The 25,333-nt window shown below is 39.9% G+C and overlaps 2 protein-coding genes across 2 annotated transcripts in view; one reads left to right on the top strand and one right to left on the bottom strand.

Annotated features, from left to right (window-relative positions):
- Nucleotides 1–14,310, top strand: wdr77 (WD repeat domain 77). The gene is made up of 10 exons (XM_056448429.1): nucleotides 1–178; nucleotides 3,397–3,582; nucleotides 4,254–4,395; nucleotides 4,487–4,536; nucleotides 9,715–9,785; nucleotides 10,269–10,323; nucleotides 10,451–10,522; nucleotides 10,691–10,799; nucleotides 10,909–10,977; nucleotides 13,964–14,310. The coding sequence occupies exons 1-10, from the start codon at nucleotides 94–96 to the stop codon at nucleotides 14,082–14,084; spliced, it is 960 nt and encodes a 319-aa protein (XP_056304404.1). The 5' UTR covers nucleotides 1–93; the 3' UTR covers nucleotides 14,085–14,310.
- The window catches only part of LOC130216531 (uncharacterized), a 20,872-nt gene continuing 9,816 nt past the window's right edge, over nucleotides 14,278–25,333 (bottom strand). Inside the window, exons 3-5 of the mRNA XM_056448428.1 lie at nucleotides 22,325–22,412; nucleotides 18,185–20,577; nucleotides 14,278–16,536 (exon numbers count right to left, since the gene is read on the bottom strand). Of these exons, the coding sequence (XP_056304403.1) occupies nucleotides 18,707–20,577; nucleotides 22,325–22,412 (1,959 nt within the window). The 3' untranslated portion in view covers nucleotides 14,278–16,536; nucleotides 18,185–18,706. The remainder of the gene's footprint in view (nucleotides 16,537–18,184; nucleotides 20,578–22,324; nucleotides 22,413–25,333) is intronic.

Genomic DNA, 25,333 nt, shown 5'->3' on the forward strand with positions numbered 1-25,333 from the left:
CATCGCGCGCGTGTCTGTGTGTTTTATTCATAGCGGGAGTTTGCAGGAGATCAGTGTGATATTAACAATTATTAAAGCTAATTACTGCTCAAAATGCTTAAGGAAAACCCCTGGAATATTCCGGTGACCGCTCCGGCGTGTATGGATAAACATCTGGACGCCATCGACTACAGGAAAGGTGAGGATAAACAAACCCATGTGCTTTAACTGTGTAACATTACTGGATTAATCTTGCGTGTGTTCATTTAATAACTGACGAACATTAACCTTGTTTATTTAGTTTTAAACAGTAACATTTTAGGAGTCATGTTTTTGTATTAATTTACTTTCATTTGTGTAAGTTAACCGCGGTTTTACTACATTTACCATGGTAAAATGATGGTTAGATTCGCAAACCTAAAGTTAATTAATAAACAGTAAATGAATAATGTTTTTGCAAACCACCCATAGTTTTACAACTTTAACTAGTGAAAATGTGTTTAAATGAAGAAAGAATTAAGTTAAAAATGCTCAAATGGAGGTAATTACGATGGTAGGGCTGGGCGATATTGCAAAAATATATATATCACGATATCATGTCTCATATCATTCGATATCGATAATTATTGAAGATTTTTTATTTAACCACTTTATTTTAATTTACCAACATTACTAAGACAAATAGTTTTAATAGTCAAAAACAAAAATATTTAAACAAAATATCTCATCCCTTTATACTAAAGTATTAAAGAGACTCTTAAACTGATAAATACAATGTTACATCTGTAAGGTGTGATCAATAATGATACAGTAAATCTCAAACTCCGTAAACAACACAAATTATAATCATCATATCTGAGCTTTCAAGTAAAGGATCCAGCCATCACTACTCAAACACACACTGCAACATTACTGATAGTGAAGTTTAAAGACTACATCACCCCCTATGCCAAAAACTCTTTCAGAAGATGAGCTAGCGGCTGGATGCACAAGAAAAGAAATTAAAAAGCCACTCAGGCGACATCCTTACATCCTTTATTGTTTACAATCTCCTCAGTGCAGCTATACGGCACTCATTTTCGCGTGTGTTGTTATTCTGACCTGAAGTGGCGAGCGCATGCTTTCCTTCACCATTTTCTATGCCGTCTCTAGTAACTAGGTGACATCAAGCATTTCCCCAGAGGATGACAAGTGGACAAAGTATTGCTGCAGCTCTGATACAAGTTTATAGAGTAAAGTAAAAAGCACTGCAGTGTTTGGGTGCGCCGTGTTCGTCTGAGGTAATTAGTCTGACGTTACTGAAATGTGTATATTCCATGAAGAGTGAAGCAGATTGGTTCTACGAACATGAATCGCGGTGCGCTCGTGGCATTCGGAAAAGTTCTGATGTTTTCAACTAGGTGTACCTGAAAATGCATGCATGTCACTTGTGCGCTGGTTGCACAACATGTGCACGTCGTGCGCCCCCATCGGGAATGACACTTATTGGCACTGCTTCTGAGGCGCGCACTCAGCAGCCCCATTATAATAACACTATAGCGCTTCATACTGAAACTTCTGACTGTTTGTGTGAATTTACTATAAATTCATGCTAACAAAAATTTTACTATGAAAAACAACATTGGGGTAAAGTTTGGTTTTATATTCGCACAATTAGACGTTCACCTTCTTAAAATAATTTCAGAACAGCGTACTTTGTTTTGCAAGTTGTAAATAGAGAAATCATATTATCAGCCAACTACTGATAATAGTGCTAATATTGTTTTTACATGCAATTTCAGACCTAATACTCAAAGACAACAATACAGTGATCATAATAATAGTATGTCATATTCATCTGTATTAGAAACAAATGCCAAATTCCTCCTTCAGAGATGAGACCTTTTATCAATGTTTACATTTTAAATACGTGGCAAGAGAAGCAGGATGCATTGGAAAATAATAAACTGTATGAAACACAACCTGAAATCTCAAACAGAGTATTAAGACTAGATTTGATCAAGCGATTTTTACCAGATGTGGTATTGGACATACAAGAATAACCCATGTTTTTTGTTTAAAGGTGAAGAGCCCACTCAGTGTTTGTACTGCACAATTCCTCGCACAGTATTCACACAGATTCATTCCAGAAGGCTGTTTTTAATGAAATGAAACACCCAAAATTACATGAAACTCCGGAGAAAACTTGTATATGATGTTAATCGATCTATGTGCTGTAACATGTAAAATGGGAAGATGAAATGAACATTCTAAAAGCAGCTCATATAAACACCTCTTAAGGACATTTTTAGCAAAGTGACAGAAAAATAATTTCTATAATGTATTAGCGCTAAAAATCTTATTTAATTTATATATTCATTTGTTTGTTTTAATTGTATATTTATTATTGAGATGTTCTGGCCATGATAATAGTCTTGTTTGCAGACATGGCATTAAATAAAAAAAAATACATTACATTAATCTGTATTAGCCTTATTTAATTCTGCCTTACTACTTTATTGAATGCCAAAGTCTGAAGGTGCGATTATAAAATCAACTTTACCTCAATTAAAAATAGTAAAACATGGTTAATTTAGTAAGGCTGTTATTAAACCTGCTCTTACTTTGGATAATAAATGTAACACACACACACAAGCTGTATTATAACCTTCAGTGTCATTGATGTGTGTTATTAAAGGGATTGTTCACCCAAAAAATTGAACATTTACAGATTATTTACTCGCCCTCAAGCAGTTTCTGAGTTTCTTTCTTCTGTTGAACATTAATGAAGATGTTTTGAATATTGCTGGAAACCTGTAATCATTGACTTCCATTGTAGGAAAAAGAAATGCTGAAGTTAGTGGTTACAGGTTTTCAGCATTCTTCAAAATATCTTCTTTTGTGTTCGATAGAAGAAAGAAACTCATAAAGGTTTGCAACAAGCAAAGAGAGAGTAAATGATGGCAGAGTTTTCATTTTTAAGTGAACTAGCCCTTTAATGTGTGTATTAGTAAAGTCCACATGAGCTGGAAGCTGCGATTGTTTTTCATATCGTGACACAGTTCCTATAGAAATGGAATATTAAATGTAAAACAGTGGGTGTGGCTTGTTTTTTTGTACTGTGAGCTGATTGGCTGTAGTAAAGGAGGCATTTCATTCAGAAAGCTGGAAAAAGGGGTTTGGGGAGAGTTACTACAACCTAGCAGACTCCTCCTCCACCATTTCTGTTAGTTTTCATAGAGACAGCTGGAGGGGCGTGGCTAACATACTTAACCACGCCCCTCCAGCTGTCTCTATGAAACAGAAATGGTGAGGAGGAGGAGTCTTCTATGTTGTACCCCTCATGAATTGGTCATCACCAAACTAGCAATGTGAGCTAACAACATCAACATGGTTTGTTTTGATTTCATGTGCTTTAATGTGCTTGTTGTGTTTCAGATGGCGCGCTGCTGCTGGCCGCCTCCAGTCTGTCGGGCCGCTGTTGGCAGGGCTCGCTGTGGGTCTACAGTGACCCCAAACTAGCCCCCAGTGAGGGCTTCTGCAGGGCGGGGGTCCAGACGGAAGCCGGAGTCAGTGACGTACACTGGATATCAGAGCGCGCGCTGCTGCTGGCCTCAGACTCAGGTATGAACATGAGCAATGTGTAGTAATATGTGTGTTTATGAGCAGTGTTGGGGAGGTTACTTTTGAAAGAAATGCGTTACAGAATTGAGGTTCTCCCCCCAAAAAAAGGATTGCTCGGTTACTTTTCATGGTCAGTAATGCGTTGTGTTACTTTTGCGTTGCTCTTTTTGACCTGGCTGAGGCTTGATCTCTTTTAGACTTGTGAATAAATAAAAAATCCTTAATCGAAAATAAGTTAAACCAAAAATGTAACAAGATACATTAATTAAAACATAATCCCCCTGACTTGCTCTCCCAAGATAAGAACAACGAACCACAGATACAGGGACACTGGAGCGTTTCAAAGATCAGCTGGTCTGTTTGTGAGCTGACATACGAGCGATCCGCTGATGAATCGACTGATCTTCACAGCTTTGAAACGCTCCAGTGTCTCTGTATCTGTGGTTACACTCAGTAAACAGCGGTGAATTCGGTGAACTGGTGACCTTCACGGCCAATCACAGTCATTTCTGTTGAGCATGTGAACACAATGGCCAATCGGCGGTTTCAAAACACGCTCAGATGTTGACGGGAAGTGGACAATTTTTAAAATTCCAGTTCTGGTTGGTATTGAATTTTAGTATCGTGACACTAGTGTGATCGTGTGTGTTTTTGATGTGTTTCTGTCTCAGGCTCAGTGGAACTGTGGGATCTGGCGGAGGACGAGCGTCTGCTGGTGAACAGATTCAGTCAGCAGGAACATGGTGATGTGGTGACGGGGGTGAGCGCGTGTGTTGGTGGACGAACCGCTGTCAGCTGTAGTACTGACTGCAGGTCAGCAGGGGGCGCTCTATCACTCTGTGTGTGTGTGTTTCTTCATCATCATCATCATCATTAATCTCTCTCTCTCCATCTCTTATTTCAGGATCAAAGTGTGGGATCTGAACCAGGAGACCGTCGTCAACTCGTACAGTGGTGAGCATACTTACAGGCCGAGTGCCTTAGCGTCCCACCAGTGCTGATATACAGCCATATCTCACTGCTACTCATGTGATATTGCGTTTATATAACAGTCCGACGGCATAATCGTGTATATACATACGAAAATCAAACACGGAGAGTCTAAAAACCCCTTTTTATTAGGAACTACTTTCTTCCGCCATTCATTAACATCTGCAGACGTCAGAACAGCATAAGCGGTTACTAATTCACCAACGTCACTGTAGAGCTAGTGTTTGAGTGATTCTCTATAGCCTAATCTGAAAAAGAAAAGAGCTGATTTTGCCCACACTTTAAGATTATAAGGCTGAACATGACATGAAATGCACTCCATCTACAGAGATATCTTCTTAACGTGTTACAGTCTACAGTATTTCTCTGTTGCAATCGGGATATCACAATATTTAACCCTGAAAAAAAGCAACGCAATCGCTACCAGACTGCTGTTGTGTTTGCGATAAGGAAAAACGCTAAACTCGTGCGGACTTTGCTTCTTTCTGTCAACACAACACACACTCCTGATATGCAAGCAAATCTGTATAAATACAGCACTACAACACACAAAAGTGAGAGATCATCTAACCTGCCAACATGTCTCTAAAAATCCGAGAGACCGGGAGGAGGAGGTGTTCGGGCGTGAATAACACTGTTGAGAACCGGGATAGGATGTAGCGGGTTTTGGGCGGCTGCTGTGATCGGGTACTGTACCAAAGATGGCAACAAGGTGGTGTTTACAGACTTTACCAAAGAGGGGGGTGGGTATAATTACGGCAGTTTTCCGGAAGAAATAAAAAATGGGATGGTTGCAGGAGATTGGTCTGAAATACGGGATACTTCTAGGAAAAACAGGACTGTTGACAGGTATGCTTGCCAGTTTAATATTGATTTGATCTGCTGTAGTTAGAAATCAGACTGTTATAAGCTTCTAAGCGTTAGGGCTTATTATGCGGTTCTGGCGCCATCTTGTGGATAGAAAACGTCAACCGTCTTTGGTCTACACCAGGCATGGGCAAACTCGATCCTCGAGGGCCGGTGTCCCTGCAGAGTTTTGCTCCAACACTAATCAAACACACCTGAACACCCTAATTAGTGTCTTCAAGATCACTAGAAAGCTACAAGCAGGTGTGTTTGATTAGGGTTGGTGCAAAACTATGCAGGGACACCGGCCCTCCAGGATCGAGTTTGCCCATCCCTGATCTACACTATGGCAGGTTAATGGCCGCCAACGAGATTCTCTCTTAGAAATTGTAAATATTTTAAAATAGGCACTATTTTTACAAATAAACTGCATAGTTGCAATCTAAACAACTACATTCTGAACTAAAAAAGCCTCAAAAGTACATTATGTTGTCTAACAGCAGTAATATTTGTCAAACTGTAGTGTCTCTGCTTGTTGCTGGCTGTATGTGGGCGGAATAATACACAAAGGGTAAAGAGGCTGTACGGGTGCTGATATTGCTTAAATATCTCACGGCTATCAGCCAATCAGATTGTATGTATATACATGTGTATATATATTTATTTATTTATACATACATACATATATATATATATATATATATATATATATATATATATATATATATATATATATATATATATATATATATATATATATATATATACATTCACAACTAACTTATTTTATCCTTGCCATGATGACAGCACATAATATTAGACTAGATATTAAGGATGCTCAAAATAACTGAGAGGGTGCGTTGGTAACCGATTAATAGTATCAGTTAAACGATTTAAAATATAATTTAATGTACTTTTAAAGTTTGGCTGCAGTGTGTTTTGTGCTGCTTGTGCGCCCTGCGTGCCTCACATTATGCCGTTGCGCGCTGTGTGCTTGCAGTTGAAATAAGTCATCTCTGAGCGGAAAAAGAGCGTTACGTCAGTCGCGTCTTTTTCATTCTTCAATCAAATGAATGCAGAGGTCGAGTATTTGTTGAGGTGCCTGCAGTGTTTGTGTTAACAAGACGACTATGGAAAACTTTTAATGATTGAGGAGAGACTTGTGGTCGCTGTTTTAAGTTATCCAGAACTGTATTACTTTACGAATCTTGAATATCACAATGTTATAATACATTACAATTGTAACAGCATGGACAGCAACACTCACGCACAATAGACCAGCTGATTCAGTCATTTCCTAGTGTTAACATCTTATTCTCTCTCTACTTTGTTCACCTGAACGAAGGTTATCCAGGTGAGGGGAGCACAGGGTTGGGGTTTTGGGTAGAATGTTTTATTGAAGCTGTCTCTGGTGTGGGAGAGGAGCAAATGAACGGAATAAAGTGTGCTTACTAAATAAACGTTGTGTTTATTCAACTTTACAACTAGTGACATAAAAAGTGCACCACGCTTCTTTTTTTCGTCTATAAGCTGTATGCTATGTCGCCTCGCGTTTTTGGAATGGAAAAGTTTGTTCGGTGTGATCGGTGTGACCCTAAAACTCGCAGGACGGTATCGAGTGCAACAGCACGTGCCACAGACGTATTTCGTTAGAGTAGTAAAATGAAAAGGATATTTCTGGTGACGGTTCGACACAGACAAGTTGACACAAACCAGCGCTGATGCTGATGGCCTCTGTGATGCCTGGAGCCGCGTCATAAACTTAATAAACAGGCTATTGATGATTTAGTGTACAACCAACAAACCAACCTTTTTTTTACATTTGGAAAATTACAGTTATTAATAGTCCTTATATAATATACATTTTTAAAATAGCTTAAATAATCTACGAATGCAACAAATCCAAAGATTAACTTGATGTCTGCATAATGATAGCTTCACACCAAACTGAGGCCTTCGTTTTACAGCTTATAAAACATGGATGCAAATTTATGAAATATCATATGTAAACAACAAAGTTGTTATATGCTACAGTAGCTGTTACCTTACTTAAAGGGCACCTATGGTAAAAAATCTACTTTTCAAGCTGTTTGGACAGACATATGTGCCTGTATGGTGTATAGAGCGTCATATTGGGGTGATATAAGCACACCCAGTGCTTTTTTTTCAATTTAACATCATAAAAACGGTGGACCAATTGGAGCGGTTTTCAGATCGACCGCAACTTTACGTAGGAGTGCGGTCCCCCCGCCCACCAATATTGATTGACAGGCGCGTCATCATATCCTCAGTTTGTTGATTCACGTCCGCCATTTTCAGCGTGAGTGGAAGCGATATCACTAAAGGAACACGCTAGCTCTATTTTTAGATGCAAGGCTCATTGGGCTCAACACAAGATCAATATTCTCCACATTATCGCTCTAATCAGAATTATTGGTTGTATCTTTAGGTAGGTTTGCAAACATGTGTACTTCTCATTGAGTCTACCTTATACTTCAGCCGTTTGCATTCCTCGCGATCACAGAAGCTCCCTGTGATCTTAACTAGCATGCGTTTTAGAGTTCTAAACATAGGTATCTATCAGGATACACACAACAGCACGACGATTCGGGACACTTGATGTTTCTGCCACGCCACAGAGAGTGTCTGGTGTGCCGTGTCGCGGCTTCGAGCGGCGCATCCGGTGCCTCAGTCAAAGTTAATTCAGTGTGTGTGGTTATTAGTTTCTGTGTACAAGCTCGGCACTTGAAACTAGCACACAGTTGGCTGTAAAACTGTACAAAGACACAAATGATTTTGTACTCTCTGCTTGGTCTGTGTCCGAGTCGTACATGTACGACTGAATGCTGATCCTCTCACTCCTGCTCCTCTCAGTCTGCCTGTCTCTGTTGCAAACGCAGAGCGGGTGAGCTCATGGCTCCGCCCCCTTGTTACATTGGGCAGGAAGCCGAAACTAATTTACATGTGAAGCAACACACCCCTAAATCAGCAAGCTGTGGACACGCCCCCAACATGACACTTTTTAACACATTATAATAAAACAATCTGAATTGTGTTTTAAACTGAACCTAAACTGGCACACTCAGAAGAGCCATAATATTAATATTAAATCTGAAAAAAAGAGGTCAACTATGTGCCCTTTAAAATCAACAAATGAGCCTTGAGGTTTATTGTCTTTCATCCCACGCAGCGCACAAACATGAACTGCAAGTGAGACAGAGGAAATAAGTCATTATGACAATCTTTAAACTAATGACTCTTCTATGAAAAATGTTGACAGAGGTTTTGTGATATAAGAATATTAGCGGAGCATTAATTAAATGCAGATGTTCTGTTTGAGGTAGCCTGATATTTTTATTTGATGGCAGAAAAAAACATGATTGGAATAAACAGCCTACGCCGGTTCTTAAAAAGGATTCGGTCAGTGTTTTTGTTTTTGTTTTGTAATCTAAATTTGTCATTTAAGTGAAAAAGATCAAGTGCAGGCCTATCTGTTTTATTCATTTCATGTAGTTTATTCTTTATTTCTATGCTGTTGGAAACACTGCAGGTGCGTGAAGATCCTCTGCTGTTTCGTGTGCTGCTGTTCGCATGTTAAAGTAAATCAGTATTTTAAAATGCAATATTAATTGTGTCACACAAAATAGACACGTCAATTATTTAAAAAAAAATTATTGTTTTAATATTAATCAGTTAACGTAATATTCATCGAGTGTCGGTGGGTAAAATTAACCAAAATGAGCATCCCTACTATATATTAGACACTAGTATTCAGTTTAAATAACTCTAATCAATCAGCGGAGTGATATGGAGCTCTAATGTGCTCAACCTGCTGGAACTACTTTAGCTGTGCCTTTATCTGACAGTAGCCAAACACCTGAGAGTGACCATCAGCCAATCAGAATCAAGCATTCAACAACACTGTAGTATAAATATATTTACTAAATATGTAACGGTTAAACATATAAATAAATATATATAAACAAGACATTTAAATATATATAAAGGAGATGTTTTATTTTATTAGTAGCAGATTAAATGCCCTTTTCAAACTTCAAAATCAGCTTTATTGTAAAGTGTGTGTGTGTGTGTGTGTGTGTCTGGTTGGTTGGTTGGTTGTGTTTGTGTTTGTGTCTGACAGCTGTGTTTGTGTCTCTGACCTAAGTGTGTGTGTGGTTTCTGAGAAATTCTGACTCGTGTCTGATGTGTGTGTGTGTATCTGATGTGTGCGACCTCTATGTTTGTATCTGGTGTGTGTATATCTGATATATGTGTGTGTGTGTGTGTGTGTTTCAGCTCACTCTCAGCCGATTAGTGGTGTATCGTGTTCTCCAGTTGACGAGTTTCTCTTCCTGTCCTGTGCTCAGGTCAGTGTCTCACACACACACACACACAAACACACACTAAACAGACACCAGACATTCATACAATACACTAAACAACATGACACACACAGACATACCATGCAAACGGACACACGCACACACACTCACACACACTGACATACACTTCACTGTTTCAATTCACTATGATCTTCTATGTGAAGCTGCTTTGACACAATCTACATTGTAAAAGCGCTATAGAAATACAACACACACACACACACACACACACACACACACACACACACATACACTGACACAACATACAGACGGACACACACACAAGGAAAGACACACTAACTGACAAGACACAGACACACACTCACACACTACCGACATGACACACACACACACAGACTCATGCACACACACAGACATACAATACTGACAAATAAGTGCACACACACACACACACACACGCACACACACATATACTGATATCAGTGTGTAACTGTGTGTCTCCTGCAGGATGGACGGCTGCTGCTGTGGGACCATCGCAAAGACAAACCAGCCACTCGCATCGGTAAACACACACACGCACACACACACACACATACAGTGTTTCTCCGCTTGTTTGTCTTCAATACCACTGATTGGCTCCAGCTGAACTTCCTGTGAGTGTAACTTTGTGTGTGTGTGTTTGTGCGCAGATATGCAGTCCCCCAGCTGTAGCCCCAGCGCAGTCGTCTGGCACCCACAGCACAGCAGCACCATCGCCTACGGTACACTTCCCATCATGCACTGCTCTGTGTGTGTGTGTGTGTGTTTATTTGATGTATTTATCTGATCTGTGTCTGTGTATCCAGTGTGTGTTTATATGACTTGTGTGTGTGTGTGTGTGTGTGTGTGTGTGTGTGTGTGTGCGTGTGTGTGTCTGTGTGTGTGTTCAGGTGATGAACTGGGCAGAGTGACCGTGAAGGATCTGAAGGCTTCAGATGGTGTGAAGACGACACACACTCACAGACGGCGGGTCAACAGACTGGCCTACTCTGACGACAGGTGTGTGTGTGTGTGCGTGTTTTAAGCACCTGTGGTTCAGTTATTTGTCAGTTTATTAAGTGTGTGTGTGTGTGTGTGTGTGTGTGTGTGTGTGTGTGTGTGTCTTTAGTGCTGCTCTTCTGGCCTCTATCAGTGACGACTGCTCCGTTGCTGTACACACTGCAGAACTCAGAGAAATGTGAGTCCACACACACACACACACACACACACACACACACACAATTGCCTACTCTTGCGAGCTGTCTGAGAGTTTAAATGCAGAGGTTTAAATGCTAAAACGGCTCGCCATAGACTGTGAATAATGTCAGTGAGGTCGTATCAGTTAGAGCCTGATCAGACACAGAAAATGAAGAGGACACCGCTGAACTCATGCAAACGCGACTCTTGCGAGATGTTTCTGAATGTTTTTTTTATTCGTTGGGAAGAGGAGGAATGTGGTCACGCCATCAGCATCTCATATCAGCACCCCACACCAGTGTACATAGGAAATGGTACATTATGAGATGGCTGTAAAGTCTCGTTTGCTAATAGACAGCAGGTAAACTTTGGGTTTTCGTTCACTTTCTGAGGTTAAACCCTGTCATGACAATGCAATCACAATGACGTTGTACCGTAGTAAGGCTAGGACTAGTTAAAACACACTTGAGGTATTTGTAAAGAGCATGTTTGTGCTGAATAAATAAATGAAATATACTAAATACACGGACAAACCTATTCTGAAAACAGCACACTTTTGTACACAAACAAATAATGAAAAATACATTGCAGAAAAGTGAATACATGATCTGATATTTTCTTTATTCTGAGTAAAACGGTTGTTGAATTTACCGTAATGGTAATACGCATGCTCAGTAATGCATTGCTGCCATCTTGACTGTTGTTCTGAAGTGCTGCTGGCTTTAGTAAAACGGGTAGGGGAGGGGACGGTGTCGGCGCCTTAGGGAGACTTGGGATGTCTGAACATAATATACTCCAGTATTTCAAACTCACGAAATGCTGACGCATACAGACACATTGCAGTCGCTGGAGGCGATAGGGTATATGCCAAAGTATGCTCAAGGACTTTTAATTTGCCAGTAACCTGGGTTAAACGCTGTCTGTTTTCTTTAAAAATCAGCAATCTCCACTGGCGGAGGGATATTCGATATAAAGTGGGTCTCTGATTGTACAAGAAGCACTGCATTAAGTAAAATTTTCCCCCACCATGTCTTTATAGTATGAGCATTTATTTTACCCCAGTCTATTCAATTGAGCTTCTGCGCGAGCCTGTCGATTCTGACGGGTGCGTGCGAGTAAACGGCTTTTTGTCTCGTTTTACGCTTGAGCAGCTAAATGAACACTGAAGTCTGTTTAACTGATTGTGTTTTAATTACATTACAACATCGATGCTGTAAAAGGAACCGTATATAATGGAAAAAACTCCATTATATTAAGTTAATCAGTATGGGAAAAACACTAGCTCGACATATACCCTATTGTGGATGTTTACAGGGGGAAAACGGATACATGTTTGTAGCTAAATCAAACCTTCCAAACTCCCGTTTTTCCCGAGAAGCTCTCGTATTTCACACCCATCTTTTGCCACTCTCCCATTATGTTATTTCTCTTGGAAAACTTCCGTAATTTTATCCTCATGCCAGGTCATCAATATTGGCGTTTCAGCTCCGGAAACTACGAACGCTCGCCTGAAACTATGAGCTCTGGAAACTACGAACGCTCGCCGGAAACTATGAGCTCCGGAAACTACGAACGCTCGCCTGAAACTATGAGCTCCGGAAACTACGAACGCTCGACTGAAACTATGAACGCTGAAAACTATGAGCTCCGGAAACTATGAACGCTCACCTGAAACTATGAACTCCGAAAACTATGATCGTCTAGAACTATGAGCGCCGGAAACTACGAACACTCGCCGGAAACTACGAACGCTCGCCGGAAACTACGAACGCTCGCCGGAAACTATGAACGCCAGAAACTATGAACGCCTGAAGCTGTGAATGCCTGAAACTATGAACGCCGGGAAACTATGAGAGCTGGAAATTCTGAGCGCCGGAAACTATGAACGCCCGAAACTATGAACGTCGGAAAGTATAAACGCTGGGAAATTATGAGCGCCCGAAACTATGAACGCCGGAAAGTATAAACGCCGGAAAACTATGAGCGGCAGAAATTATGAGGGCCCCGAAACTATGAACGCTCGCCTGAAGCTATGAACACCGAAAACTATGAACAGCAAAACCTATGAACGCCGGAAACTCGAGGTGTGTGCGCAGTAAATGCCTGTAACCTGGAAAGTTTATGATCTGATTAACCCGGATGTAATTTTTTTTGTAGTCCCCAAATTCGCGTCTCACATTCAGAGATGTTGTTTATGTCCACACAGCAACATTACTGTTACGAGTTTAAGACGTTTAAGTGGGTTGCTGTAATATTTAGGTGAGACAGGTGTAATGTGTGCGACAGCAAAGATGAGGCAAGAATCAACTCTCTATTTAAGCTTTTTTACTTTAAACGATATGTAAACGATATGTAACAGTAATAAATGAAAAAAATAATAAACATTTACAATTATTAACTTTAAACAAAAACAGAGTGTAAGCCAAAGCAAAGAAATTAACAAAACAATCCTCAAGTCTAAAGTCTGAACTAGATCTCCAGTGTACGCGACACTCGAACTAAACTAATAAACTACAAAACTCAAAATTACACAGAACACTCAAACTAATCCTACAAAACATCAATCTAAACTAAAACTAACCGGATAACACGGTCAAGGGCTCAGTTTAGAACCGCACAACAACCCTTACATTATTTTACTTAAAGCCAACGAAGTTCAACAAGCAAACTCGAATTACCACAGTAAGCTGAGATAATAAATCACTAAACAGCCTAAGCAAGTCAAAAAACAAACTGTGTGGAGCACAAAAGGTACGCCGAGGCAGAGCGCACGCCACACACTAGTCTGTCAGGGCTTTATGGCTCGTTTCCACTGACTGGTACAGTACGGGTCAGGTCGGTACACACACACACATTTATTCACTCACCCACAATCTCACTTGCGTACAAACACAGTCAGTAACACACACACAGACAACACACATGGGTTGTGTTCAGTCATGATGTTCACCAGACGGAGGAGTGTGTGATCTTTTGTGTGTGTGTAGTTTCAGAGACCGGCGGCACCAGGACTTTGTTCGGGGTGTGTGTTGGTCTCCGGGCGGCTCGTCTGCGCTGACCACTGTGGGCTGGGACCATCAGGTGCTGCACCACACACCCGCGCTCTAGAGCATCATGGGAAATCATCTGCGCACTAGAGCATCATGGAAAATCTCTCCGTGCACACTAGAGCATCATGGGTAATCCCAACGTTGGCATATCTGGAGCCATCAAACAGTCATGAGTTCCTCCGTCATCATTATGGTTAGCAAACAAACACATTTAGCAGCAGAGATTAGCAGGAATTCACATACTCCACGTGTTGATGTTCAATAAAGCTTCTGTCATCTGTTTATTTAGTGCTCTCGCATGTCTTTATTACACAGTTGTGCAGTTATGTCATATATACACACACACACACATGCTGTGAGTGTGCAGAGAAGAGGCGTACAGATGATGAGTAAAGCCCGGTGATTGACCTATAGGGGTATCACAGCGTTATTTACAGATGTGTGCTGTTAGCTTATATAGTCAGAGGCACAGTGGGATCATATATAGACACAAAACTCTTTCCCCGTCTCATTCTCGCTTCAGATTTACACGAATACCCATGAGAAGCAGCGAAGACGTCATATTTAACGGCGTTTAAAACAATTTAAGGCTTATTTTAGGGGTGTGTATCATGTTTGTGACCTTGAAGAATCTCTCGTATCAAGAGCTGAGAGTATATCAGCGATTAAAGATAAAGTCAATCAAATGTCATGTAGACGTCAACGTTTAAGCTAAATAATTGTTATCATTAAAGGGGTCATATGATGCTATGAGAAATGACATCAAGTGTAACACAATGTGTTTGTGCTCGCCAGTGTTTACAAAGCTCATCCGTCTGAAATACATGGCATGCTCTGATTGGCCAGCTGTCCAGTGTGTTGGGATTTGGCCGAATAGCTGAAGCTTGTGATGGAAAGTTACGCCCCTTTACCATATTTGGAATATCAGCTTCAAAAGCAATTAGACAACCCAACTATTCAGTGTTGTTATTGGCCAAATAGATCAAGCATGTGCCAAAGGTTACGCCCCTTTACCATATTTGGAATATCAGCTTCCTAAGCAATCAGATTACTCAACTATTCAGTGTTGTGATTGGCTGAATAGATCAAGCATGTGCCAAAGGTTACGCCCCTTTACCATATTTGGAATATCAGCTTCCAAAGCAATCAGACAACCCAACTATTCAGTGTTGTGATTGGCCGAATAGATCAAGCATGTGCCAAAGGTTACGCCCCTTTACCATATTTGGAATATCAGCTTCCAAAGCAATCAGATTGCCCAACTATGCAGTGTTGTGATTGGCTGAATAGATCAAGCATGTGCCAAAGGTTACGCCCCTTTACCATATTTACAATATCAGTTTCCAAAGAAATGTTATTGGTCAAGTATGCAGTGTTGTGATTGGCCAAATACATCAAGTGTGTGATGGATGGTTATGCCCCTTTACCATATTTAGAAATCAGCTTTTAAAGCAATCTGATTGGCTGACTCCTCAGTGTGATTGGCCGAATAGCTGAAGCTTGTGATGGAAAGGTTACGCCCCTTTACCATGTTTGGAAAATCAGTTTCCTAAGCAATCTTATTGGCCATTGATTGGTTGAATAGTGCAAACGTATGACAGAACGGTTACGCCCCTTTACCATATTCGAAGTATCAGCTTCCAGAGTAATCTGATTAGTCAGCTATGCAGTGTGTTGTGATTGGCCAGATAGCTCAAGCATGTAACAAAAAGGATACACCCCTTTACCATATTTGGAATATCAGCTTTTAAAGCAATCTGATTGGCTGACTACCCAGTATGTTGACTGACTGAATATCACAAATGCATGACCAAAAGGTTACGCCTCCTTTACCATATTTGGAATGTTAACTTGTAAAGCAATCTGACTGGCTTACTATACAGTGTATTGTGATTGGTTGAATAGTTGAAGCTTGTGACGGAAAGGTTATGCCCCTTTACCATATTTGAAATATTACCTTCCAAAGCAATCTTATCAATTAACTATCCAGTGGGTTGTGATTGGCTGAGTAAAAATGTGTGATGGAAGGTTACGCCCCTTTACCATATTTGGAATATCAGCTTCTAGAGTAATCTGATTGGCTCACTACCCAGTGTGTTGTGATTGGATGAGTCTTAACTATATTAAAAATATATATCTGGGTTATATGCAAAAACAGGAAAATATAAAATCGCATCATTTGACCCCTTAATATTAAAAGATTTGACGTTAAATAACCTAATATTATATACCAAATATTGTCCATGTAGCATTTACAGGCACAGTGATTATAGCAGCTCTGTGAAGTCCGTGACGGAGCTGGGTCAAAGTTAGAGTAATACTTCAGCAACAGCAGTAAGAGTGCAAAACATTAAATATCTGTCAGGTAAGTGCGTATGTACAGGTAAGGCACACTTCAGAGAGTTCTGGATCACATTCAATTGTCTTTGATCACGGGTGTTATTGGCTGTTTGCTTCCCGGTCTCACGGTGAACGTCATCCCATACTGCTGTTTGGCTGATGCTCCAGTACTGAAGGATAAAGAGGAAGAAGGGCAATTATTCATTAGTAAACAATCCTTAAATTAAAGAGCAGGTCATGTGGTATCTTTAAAGTGGCCTAATATTGTGTAGGAGTGGATCTTAACAGGTTGATATGGATCATAAGCTCTGAAAACAATGTGATTTTCTCAAAGTTTTTTGTTTTTAATAATATTAGAATACCATTGCATGTATCGTTAGAGGTGGTGATTATGCAAATGAGCTAATTTGATCGTGTTGGCGCAGATCAGTAAAAAGCAAAAGATTCGAAAATATATTAAGGACATTCAGAGCAGACTTATTCTTGAGACTTTTTAGACTGACAACTTTGCATACTGTGTACACTGAAGGACAGCTATGCTACAAACTATTCATTCATTTTCTACTGCTTTTCTGGGGCCGGGTTGCGGGGGCAGCTGTCTTAGGAGAGAACCGCAGACCTCCCGAAACAGATACCCGAGCTACCTCAGCTGACTTCTCTGGATGTGGAGGAACAGCGACTCTACTCCGACCTCCTCCCGGGTGTCAGAGCTCCTCACCCTATCCATAAGGGTGTGCCCTGCCACCCTGCGACGGAAACTCATTTCGGCCGCTTGTATCCGAGATCTTGTCCTTTCAGTCATGACCCAAAGCTCATGACCATAAGTGAGAGTAGGAATGTAGATTGACCGGTAAATCGAAAGCTTTGCATTTCGGCTCAGCTCCTTCTTTACCACAACGGGCCAGTACATCAACTGCATTACTGCTGCCGCTGCACCAACCCGTCTGTGAATCTTACGTTCCATCCTTCCCTCACTCGTGAACAAAACCCTAGATACTTGAACTCCTCCACCTGGGGTAAGGACTTTCCCCTAACCTGGAGATGGCTAACCACCTTTTTCAGGTGGAGCACCATAGCCTCGGACTTGGAGGTGCTGATTCTCATCCCAGCTGCGCCACACTCGGCAGCAAACTACAAATAAGATATTTTTCTAAAACCTATTTGACCTGCTCTTCTAGTGTTTGCATCTCAGGTAATTCTCTTTGACTTTTGCTTCCACTTTGGCTAGTAATTTCTCAATATTATACATGTAGTTGAGGACTCTATCTGGATTAAGGGACAGTAGGTACATGAATGTCACTCAGATGTTTGAAAAGGAGCATCGGGGAAGCATTGTGTTTAATTTTAAGTGACTTTCAGGTAAATTAAGCAATCAAAACAAGACAGCTTGTAAATCATGAATGTAACTGAAGGTTGTTCTAGTATCTGTTAATATTTCAACAGTCGGTTCCAGATAAAAACACATACTTGTAGTTGACATCTCAGCTATGTGCATGTGCTCTCAGGGAAATTTTTATTGTGATGACTGAAATATTGTGCATGTTTTTACAAGGAAAAACTGTTGCGTAACCACTCTGCACATAATCTGATGCCACCAAGCCTCCAATTTCTTCAAAGTGATGAAAAAGGTATACAGGTATTAAATTCATTGGTGTTCAAATGTCATGTCTCCCAGTTGCGATTAATAGTTTCAGACCTGTCTTTAACACTACAATGGAAATGGGGATCATTAGGCCTTGCATTTTTCAATAACGTCACACAGATACTTTTATTTTCCAGTGGATCAAATTGAACTAGCTTGTTCACTTTAAAACTCACCTGCTCTGGGATTTCTTTTCCTGAGCCTTGGCTGCCCTACTCTCCAGTTCTTTCATGTCCAGTCCACGGGACTGTGCTGGCAGGATGGCACTGTTTGGTTTTTTAGGATTGTATCCAGCAGGGGGCGACGTGGCCTCGTCGTCAGACATAGGAGAGTTCCAGTCATCTCCATTGGTTTCCAACTCCTTGGCGGCTGAGATCTTGGGGTCCATCTCTAGCATCTTCTTTTGGAGGATACTAAGAAGTGTTGCCTGGCTTGCAGCAACAGATGGAGGTGCCTGAGAGGGATTTTGCGTTGATTTAGTTGGAACAAATGATTTAGATTGGGGCTGGAGAATTGGAGGAGGTCCTGGAGCCTTAGGAGGAGCACTGGGTGGTTTAGGTTTGGGAGATGTTAGGGGTCCGTTGGATATGGGTGTAGATGTAAATGGCTGGGAAGGTTTGGAAGGTGGAGGAGCAGGAGCGGGGTAACTGGGTGGAGGAACATTGGTGATTGGAGTAGGTAAGACAAGTTGAGCAGGTCTAGGGATTTTTTAGAGGAGTAGCAGAAGCATTGGGGGAGTTGGTGATTGGAGCAGGTACAGAGGTTTTTGTGGATGGAGGTAAAGGAGCAGGATGGGTTGGTCGGGAGAGGTTAGTGATTGGAGCAGGTGTAGAAGGTAAAACGGTTTTAGAAGGTGGAGGAGCAGTTTTTGCAGGAGCATTGGGGGAGTTGGTGATTGGAGCAAGTACTGAGGTTTTTGTGGATGGAGCGACAGGAGCGGGGTGATTTGGTGGAGAGAGGTTAGGGATTGAAGTGGGTGTAGAAGATAAGAAACTTTTAGTAGGTGGAGGAGCAATTTTCACTGGGGGAGCAGAAGCACTGTGAGATGAGCGAACTGGAGATTCGTCCTCTGTGTCGGAGTTGGCAAATTCAGGAGGTGGTGGAATAAAGGTCAAGTCTTCTCCACTTTGTAAATCTCTAGCATGGGCAACAGAACTGTTTTGTTGGGGGCTAAAACTGAGCTCTGGCTTTGAGTAAGACACTTTTGGGACCTCTGTTTTGGTTGACTGGGTCTGCATGTTTGTGCTTGATTTTAATTGTGCACTAGGACTATCTAGTGTTGGGTCTTTCGGACTAACAGGGTAGGAGTTTGTTTTTTCTACACTAGGTTGCATCACCGTGTCTTCAGAGTTGCTGTTTTGCTGGGATAGAGCAGTTTTCTGCTTTTCTCTTTCCTTTGCAGCCATTAGTAAGGCAAACGGTGAAGTTGATGACTCTTTCTTGGCTGAGCCATCTCCGCTGCGTAGCTTTCGGTGGTTCAGGACTGGGCTGTACCTGCGAGACCTGCCAGGAGAATCCATTGTTGCCATCACCTGCTTAACTTCAGGGATCTTCTTCTCAAGTTTGGGTGAGGCTTTAATGGGTGTTTGAACTTCGGTGGTGATCTTCTCTATTTTGGGTGAGGCTTTAATGGGCGTTGGAACTTCGGTGGCGATCGTCTCTATTTTAGGTGAAGCTTTAATGGCCGTTGGAACTTCAGTGGGGATGTTTTGTGGGGGCACAGGATGGATTTCGGCTTCAACTTTGACTGGCTGACTTGCTGGCTGAGCTTGTGCCGCGTCCAGCTGGTCCTCCTTAAGCTGAGTAGCAGAACTGTTCTGACGAGCTGGTTTGGATGGAGGCACCCCAGGCTGGAATGATTGGAGAGATCCAGCATTTTTCCCACTGTTCCCATTGACAACCCCAACAGTGTTTCCTGCAGAATCTTGCAGCAGTAGAATAGACTGTGCTCCCTTTTCCCTGTCTGATTCTCCAACGACTGTTGTGCTTTTCTGCACATTGTACAGTTTGGCTGTGTTCTGGGGGTTGAAGCTGGATGGTGTCGGATTAGAAGCAACAGGTGGTGCTGGAGATTGGATGTCCAGGCTAGGTATGGAAGACATTCGGACAGGTTTTGGAGGTGCCATTTTCTGAGCTCTGGAAAGAACAGGTGGTGTTTTGACCAAAGGAGGTGGCGGTGGGTTGAATTTAGGGCAGTCTGGAATATTCTGAGCCTCCAAGCTAGAAAGAGAACCCTTGAAGCTGGAGGTTTCAGATGGAGGTTTCGGAGGAGCCATTGAAGGAGGCTTGATGGAAGCCAGGTCCAAACCTGAAGCATACCCTAAACCAGTATGTGATGGAGGTTTTGGGGGAGCCATCGGAGGCGGCTGCAGGCTTGCACGGTCTACAGGAGGGTCGATTTCACCAAAGATATGTGGTGTGGGAGGGATGAATGAAGGTGGAGACGGAGCTGAAGAGGATGGAGGCGGTGGAGGAGCAGAGCTGGGTGGAGGAGGTATAAGTATTTCCCCCTCAATTACGTCTGGGATGGACATCATACTTCCATACTTGGGTGAGTTTGTGGCATATCCTACAAAAACAGAAGTTCATTAAAGGATTAGTTCACTTTCAGAATTAAAATTTCATGATTATTTACTCGCCCTTTGTCATCCAACATGATGATCTTTATTTCTTCGGTTGAAAAGAATTAAAGGTTTTAAAATAAAAACGTGCAGGATTTTTCTCCATATAGTGGACTTAAGTAGTTTCAGTGCAGCTTTAAAGACTCTAAATGATCCCAGCTAAGAAATAAGTGTCTTGTCAAGTAAAACAATTGGTCATTTTATTATTTTTTTTTTAAAAAGTGTATATACTTGACTCCAAAAGGACAGCTTTGCATCAAAGTTCTCATGCCAGACAAGCTTTTGTGCTTAAAAAGGACATGTATATTCATTTTAAGTAAAAAACAAACAATAATTTCGTTAATAAATAAGACTCTTATTTCTCAGCGGGGAACATTTATACCCCTTTTCCACCAAGGCAGTTCCAATGCTGGTTCGGAGTCTTGTTCCAAATCAGTATTTTGTCTTTAATCACCCACTATATAGATTATTATCGCTTATAAACTCCATCTATTCAAATTAAGGCGTGAACATGTTATCATTCCAAATCTCTGTCTACACAAATTGACACACTGCTTGAACACATTAAAGCTCGTAATCTCCATCTATACAAATGATGCTGCACTATCTGAACATTTTATTATCGTTCATGATCTTGATCTATACAAATTACACCACACTGCTTGAACACGTTGTAATGTCTTAACACATAATGGTGTACTGTATAAACATGTTATCAATCGCTATCTATACAAATTACGGCATGCTGTATGAACATGTTATCGCTCGTAATCTTCATCGCGCTGCATGAAGACAGTGGATTTGCTGTCTTTGGATGCAAAGTTATTTACATTTAATAACAATGCATCATTGATTTTGTATTCGGCGCTTCCATATTTGCATTACTGGAAAAGATAAGACATGGCTCAGACCACTGAAGTCCACTATATGGTAATACTCCAGCATATTTTCCCCTTAAAAACCTCAATTTCTCTTTCGCTAAAGACAAAAATTAACATCTTGTATGGCCAAGAGACGAGTAAATTATTAGAAAATGTCCATTTTGGAAGAGTACCTTGGAAACTAATCCCTTCAACTCAATATACTTCAACTCATGTAATTCAATCTCAATATATTTCACTATATTGCAATTTATTTTATTGTTTTGACAAATTATATATCATCAAAAGTACTTCTGAATACATATTTCACCATTGCTTTTAGTTATGTATGAAGAGAACATTTACTGTGGGACATACAACCTGTAGGAGTGTTTGCGCTTGCATATTTAAACCATAATATTGTAGTTTTACATGAATCACTCATGACGAACTATAGATTGTTTAAAAGCCTAAAATAGTCTAGTTAGTGAGACTGATTTATGACTGATATTACTGAGCAACTGTTATTTATTAATTTGCGACAAGGATACTCATCAGAACTGTGAAGTATTACAGCAATCCACATGTACTTTTAAAACAAATGTTTTTTAGAGGCTAAGTTTAAATTAAATACCACCAAACTGCACATACTACTGAAGAATTTGATGTCTACTTTATAAAAAATTTGTCAAAAGTATTAAAAAATATGATTCTTAACCCCAAAAACATGCACAGAAATAGCAGACGGCCTTACATGGTTGTCAAAGGAAACCTGGTGGTCATGTTTGGTACTGCAATCAAAGTTGAAAGCTACATTTTGGAGATTTCATCTCACCTGTGCCATTAATCTTGGGTTCGCTGAAGGGCGGCAGCACTGGTACTTTTGGCGTCGGAACCGCAAATCCTTGCACACCATCAGTGGCCTGCGGTTTTAAAAGAGAAACATTGATCAGAAAACTTCCTGACTGAAGGAGACTGTTGAAAAGTGGAGGGAGTTTACAACAGCACACCGGCACATCTTTAACAATAACACACCTCTTATTGTAGGAGCCACTGAGTCAGTGTGAGAATCTCCAACACTAAACCAACCTGTTTCTACAAACAAGTCCGAGAGCTTATGATGTTCGAGGACACGGATCCTTTCTCTTAGTCTTTCCTTCTCTTTATTTCCCAAAAATGTGTGTAATATAGGATTATGACTTTTAACTGTATTTAAATATATGTATTCAGCATTTATAATAATGTCAGTAATGGTATTTAATATTATATTCATGTTTAGATAAATTACGCACAATACAATTAGTTATTAATTATATATTTAATAATATTTAGCTTTTAGTGGGTGTATTGCATGAGAACTGCTGTAGCTAATTGGATTTTGACTGTATTTTTCATGTGTTGTTGGTTTATGTTTATGTTAGGGTATCAGACCCCATACTCAAATCATCACGCATAAATCTGCAGATTTCCATTTATGAGACTTCTTTAATATTTAAACACATTCACTTACAAGTTTTGTACAACCTAAACAACAAATAACCTTAACAAAGACGCAAAAAGTTTTTGACACATTTATTTATGAAAACCTTACTAAAGCTTTTATCGCGGTATACAATATTATGATGATAGTTGACCTAAGCTGCAAAAAAGGGTTACTTTAACAGCTATAATACCTTAAAAATACTTTCAAATCAAACAAAGAGTGCTCAGGGGTAGCTTAATTAAAGTATCTGTGGTTTTTGAGCAGGGGATATATCACAATAAACAGCAAAAGAAAGTCCAAGGCACTCGAAAAATGTGGAAATAATAGTAAAAAGCCTTCATTGACGTGAATATTTCTTAACTGCGCCTACACATTTCGGCGAACACCAACCTTCATCGGACTTTTTTTTTTTCCGAGTGCCTTGGACGCTTTTTTTGTTTAAAAATACTTTGCTTTATTGTGTTTACGTGTTTATAGTAAACGAATGTTTCAAACTAATTAAATTGCAGAAGTATTATAAAGTGAGATAAGTAACACTTTACAATAAAGTCTCATTAGTTAACGGATTAAAATCAGCAGCGAGATTTATTACTGTTAATAATACTTAAAAAAACTGAACTTTATTAGTTATTAGCTACATATATTAAATGATTCCAATCGTAATCAGATCACGATTTGAACATTATTAGACATTAACCAGGAAATGATCATCAGCTGATATTAATAAAAGCTTTTGTAGCCATGTCATGAGATTTAGTTAAATTAACTAATGTTAACGCACTATATCTCAATAAATAGGCACAGAATTTTCAGTCAATTTGTGCCAGATTAACATGCGAAAACTGTAATGTTTAAAATATTATGGTAATTGATCAAATAATTCTCCAAACATTTGACGCTGTGATGAACAACTGCAAATATAATCTTAAAGACTCAATAATAAATAATAATTCACTGTATTTTGAAGTGCCTATGATATCCATCTTGTAATTTGTTAATTATCATGATATGTATTAAGTAATTGAACATCAGCCTATGCCTAGCATAAACATTGGAGAAACTGCTAGAGACTGTATATCCAAAGTTCCTGTAAATTAGCAGTTTTTCAGAGAGGCTCCTCAATAACACCAGACAATGTGAATCAGTGTTATGAAAACATGTTGGGATGCTTTGGAAATGCTCAGGTGGATAAACACTGCAGTTTCTGGAGAGAATGAGGCATTGAGTATATCCAAAACATGTGTTTAAATCAGAAATACACTTAAAAAATAACGTTAACCCCTATTTACTGTCCACTAGAGGGACACTTGAGGTTACTTCACTATATTGCGATTAAACCCTAATCTAATCAAGACAAACTGTATATCGTTGAAAAGGTCTAAGACTAATGAATTCATGTTTTACCACTGTTTGATGTTACTTAGGAAAGCATAATAGATTAAAACACATTAACCATCAGCCTACAACCTGTCTTAACCATAATATTGTAGTCTAAACATGGAGTAATCATGACAAACTATACATCATTTGAAAGCTTAACATGTCTAGTTTGCATATCTGGTGACTGATTTTTGATAGATATTACTAATATACAGTTATATATTAATTTTAAAAGTCGTAAAGCATTACTTTGCTACAGCAATTCACGTGTACATTTTTAAAAATGTCTTTTAGAGGCTAAATTCAACTTAAATACAGTGGTTCCTTGTTAATCACAGGAGTTACGTTCTAATAACCTGCAATAGACGAAATCTACAGCCAGCTTTATTTTTTACTATTATTATAGATGCTTTAAGGCTGTAAAACCCCTCACCACACACGTTTCTCTCAGACAGGCATTACTTTTCTCTTGTTTAAACACTCTCAAAGTTAAAACCTTCATCATAAAATAAGTCCAGCATTATAGAATGAAACCAAAGATCAAAACCTGTTGTCAGGCGCAAACATTCATCGATGTTAGCAAAAAGCTTTTGAGCTTGTGTGCGGATAATGTTGGCATCCAGCTTAATGTTCTTTTTCCTGCAGTCACTGATCCACAGAGGGGTCCTTAAGGGGGTCGCACACCGGATGCGCCACACACATCACAGTTGAAAGTAACACACTGGATGTGTTATATCGAGGTACCACTAAACTACATATACTACTATACAATTTAATGTTTGCTTTACTAATATTGACAAAATTATGAAAAAAATGATTCATATTACTCAAAACATGCACTGAAATAGAGGAAACTGGATGTCTGGTGGTCATGTTTGGTACTGCAACCATAGTCGAAAGCTACTCTTTGGAGATATCAACTTTAAATTTGGATTATAATTTGCTCATATTTAGCTTTAGATATTTTTTGATTAATGTTAG

The sequence above is a fragment of the Danio aesculapii genome, chromosome 22, assembly GCF_903798145.1.
Source record: "Danio aesculapii chromosome 22, fDanAes4.1, whole genome shotgun sequence".
NCBI lineage: Eukaryota > Metazoa > Chordata > Actinopteri > Cypriniformes > Danionidae > Danio > Danio aesculapii.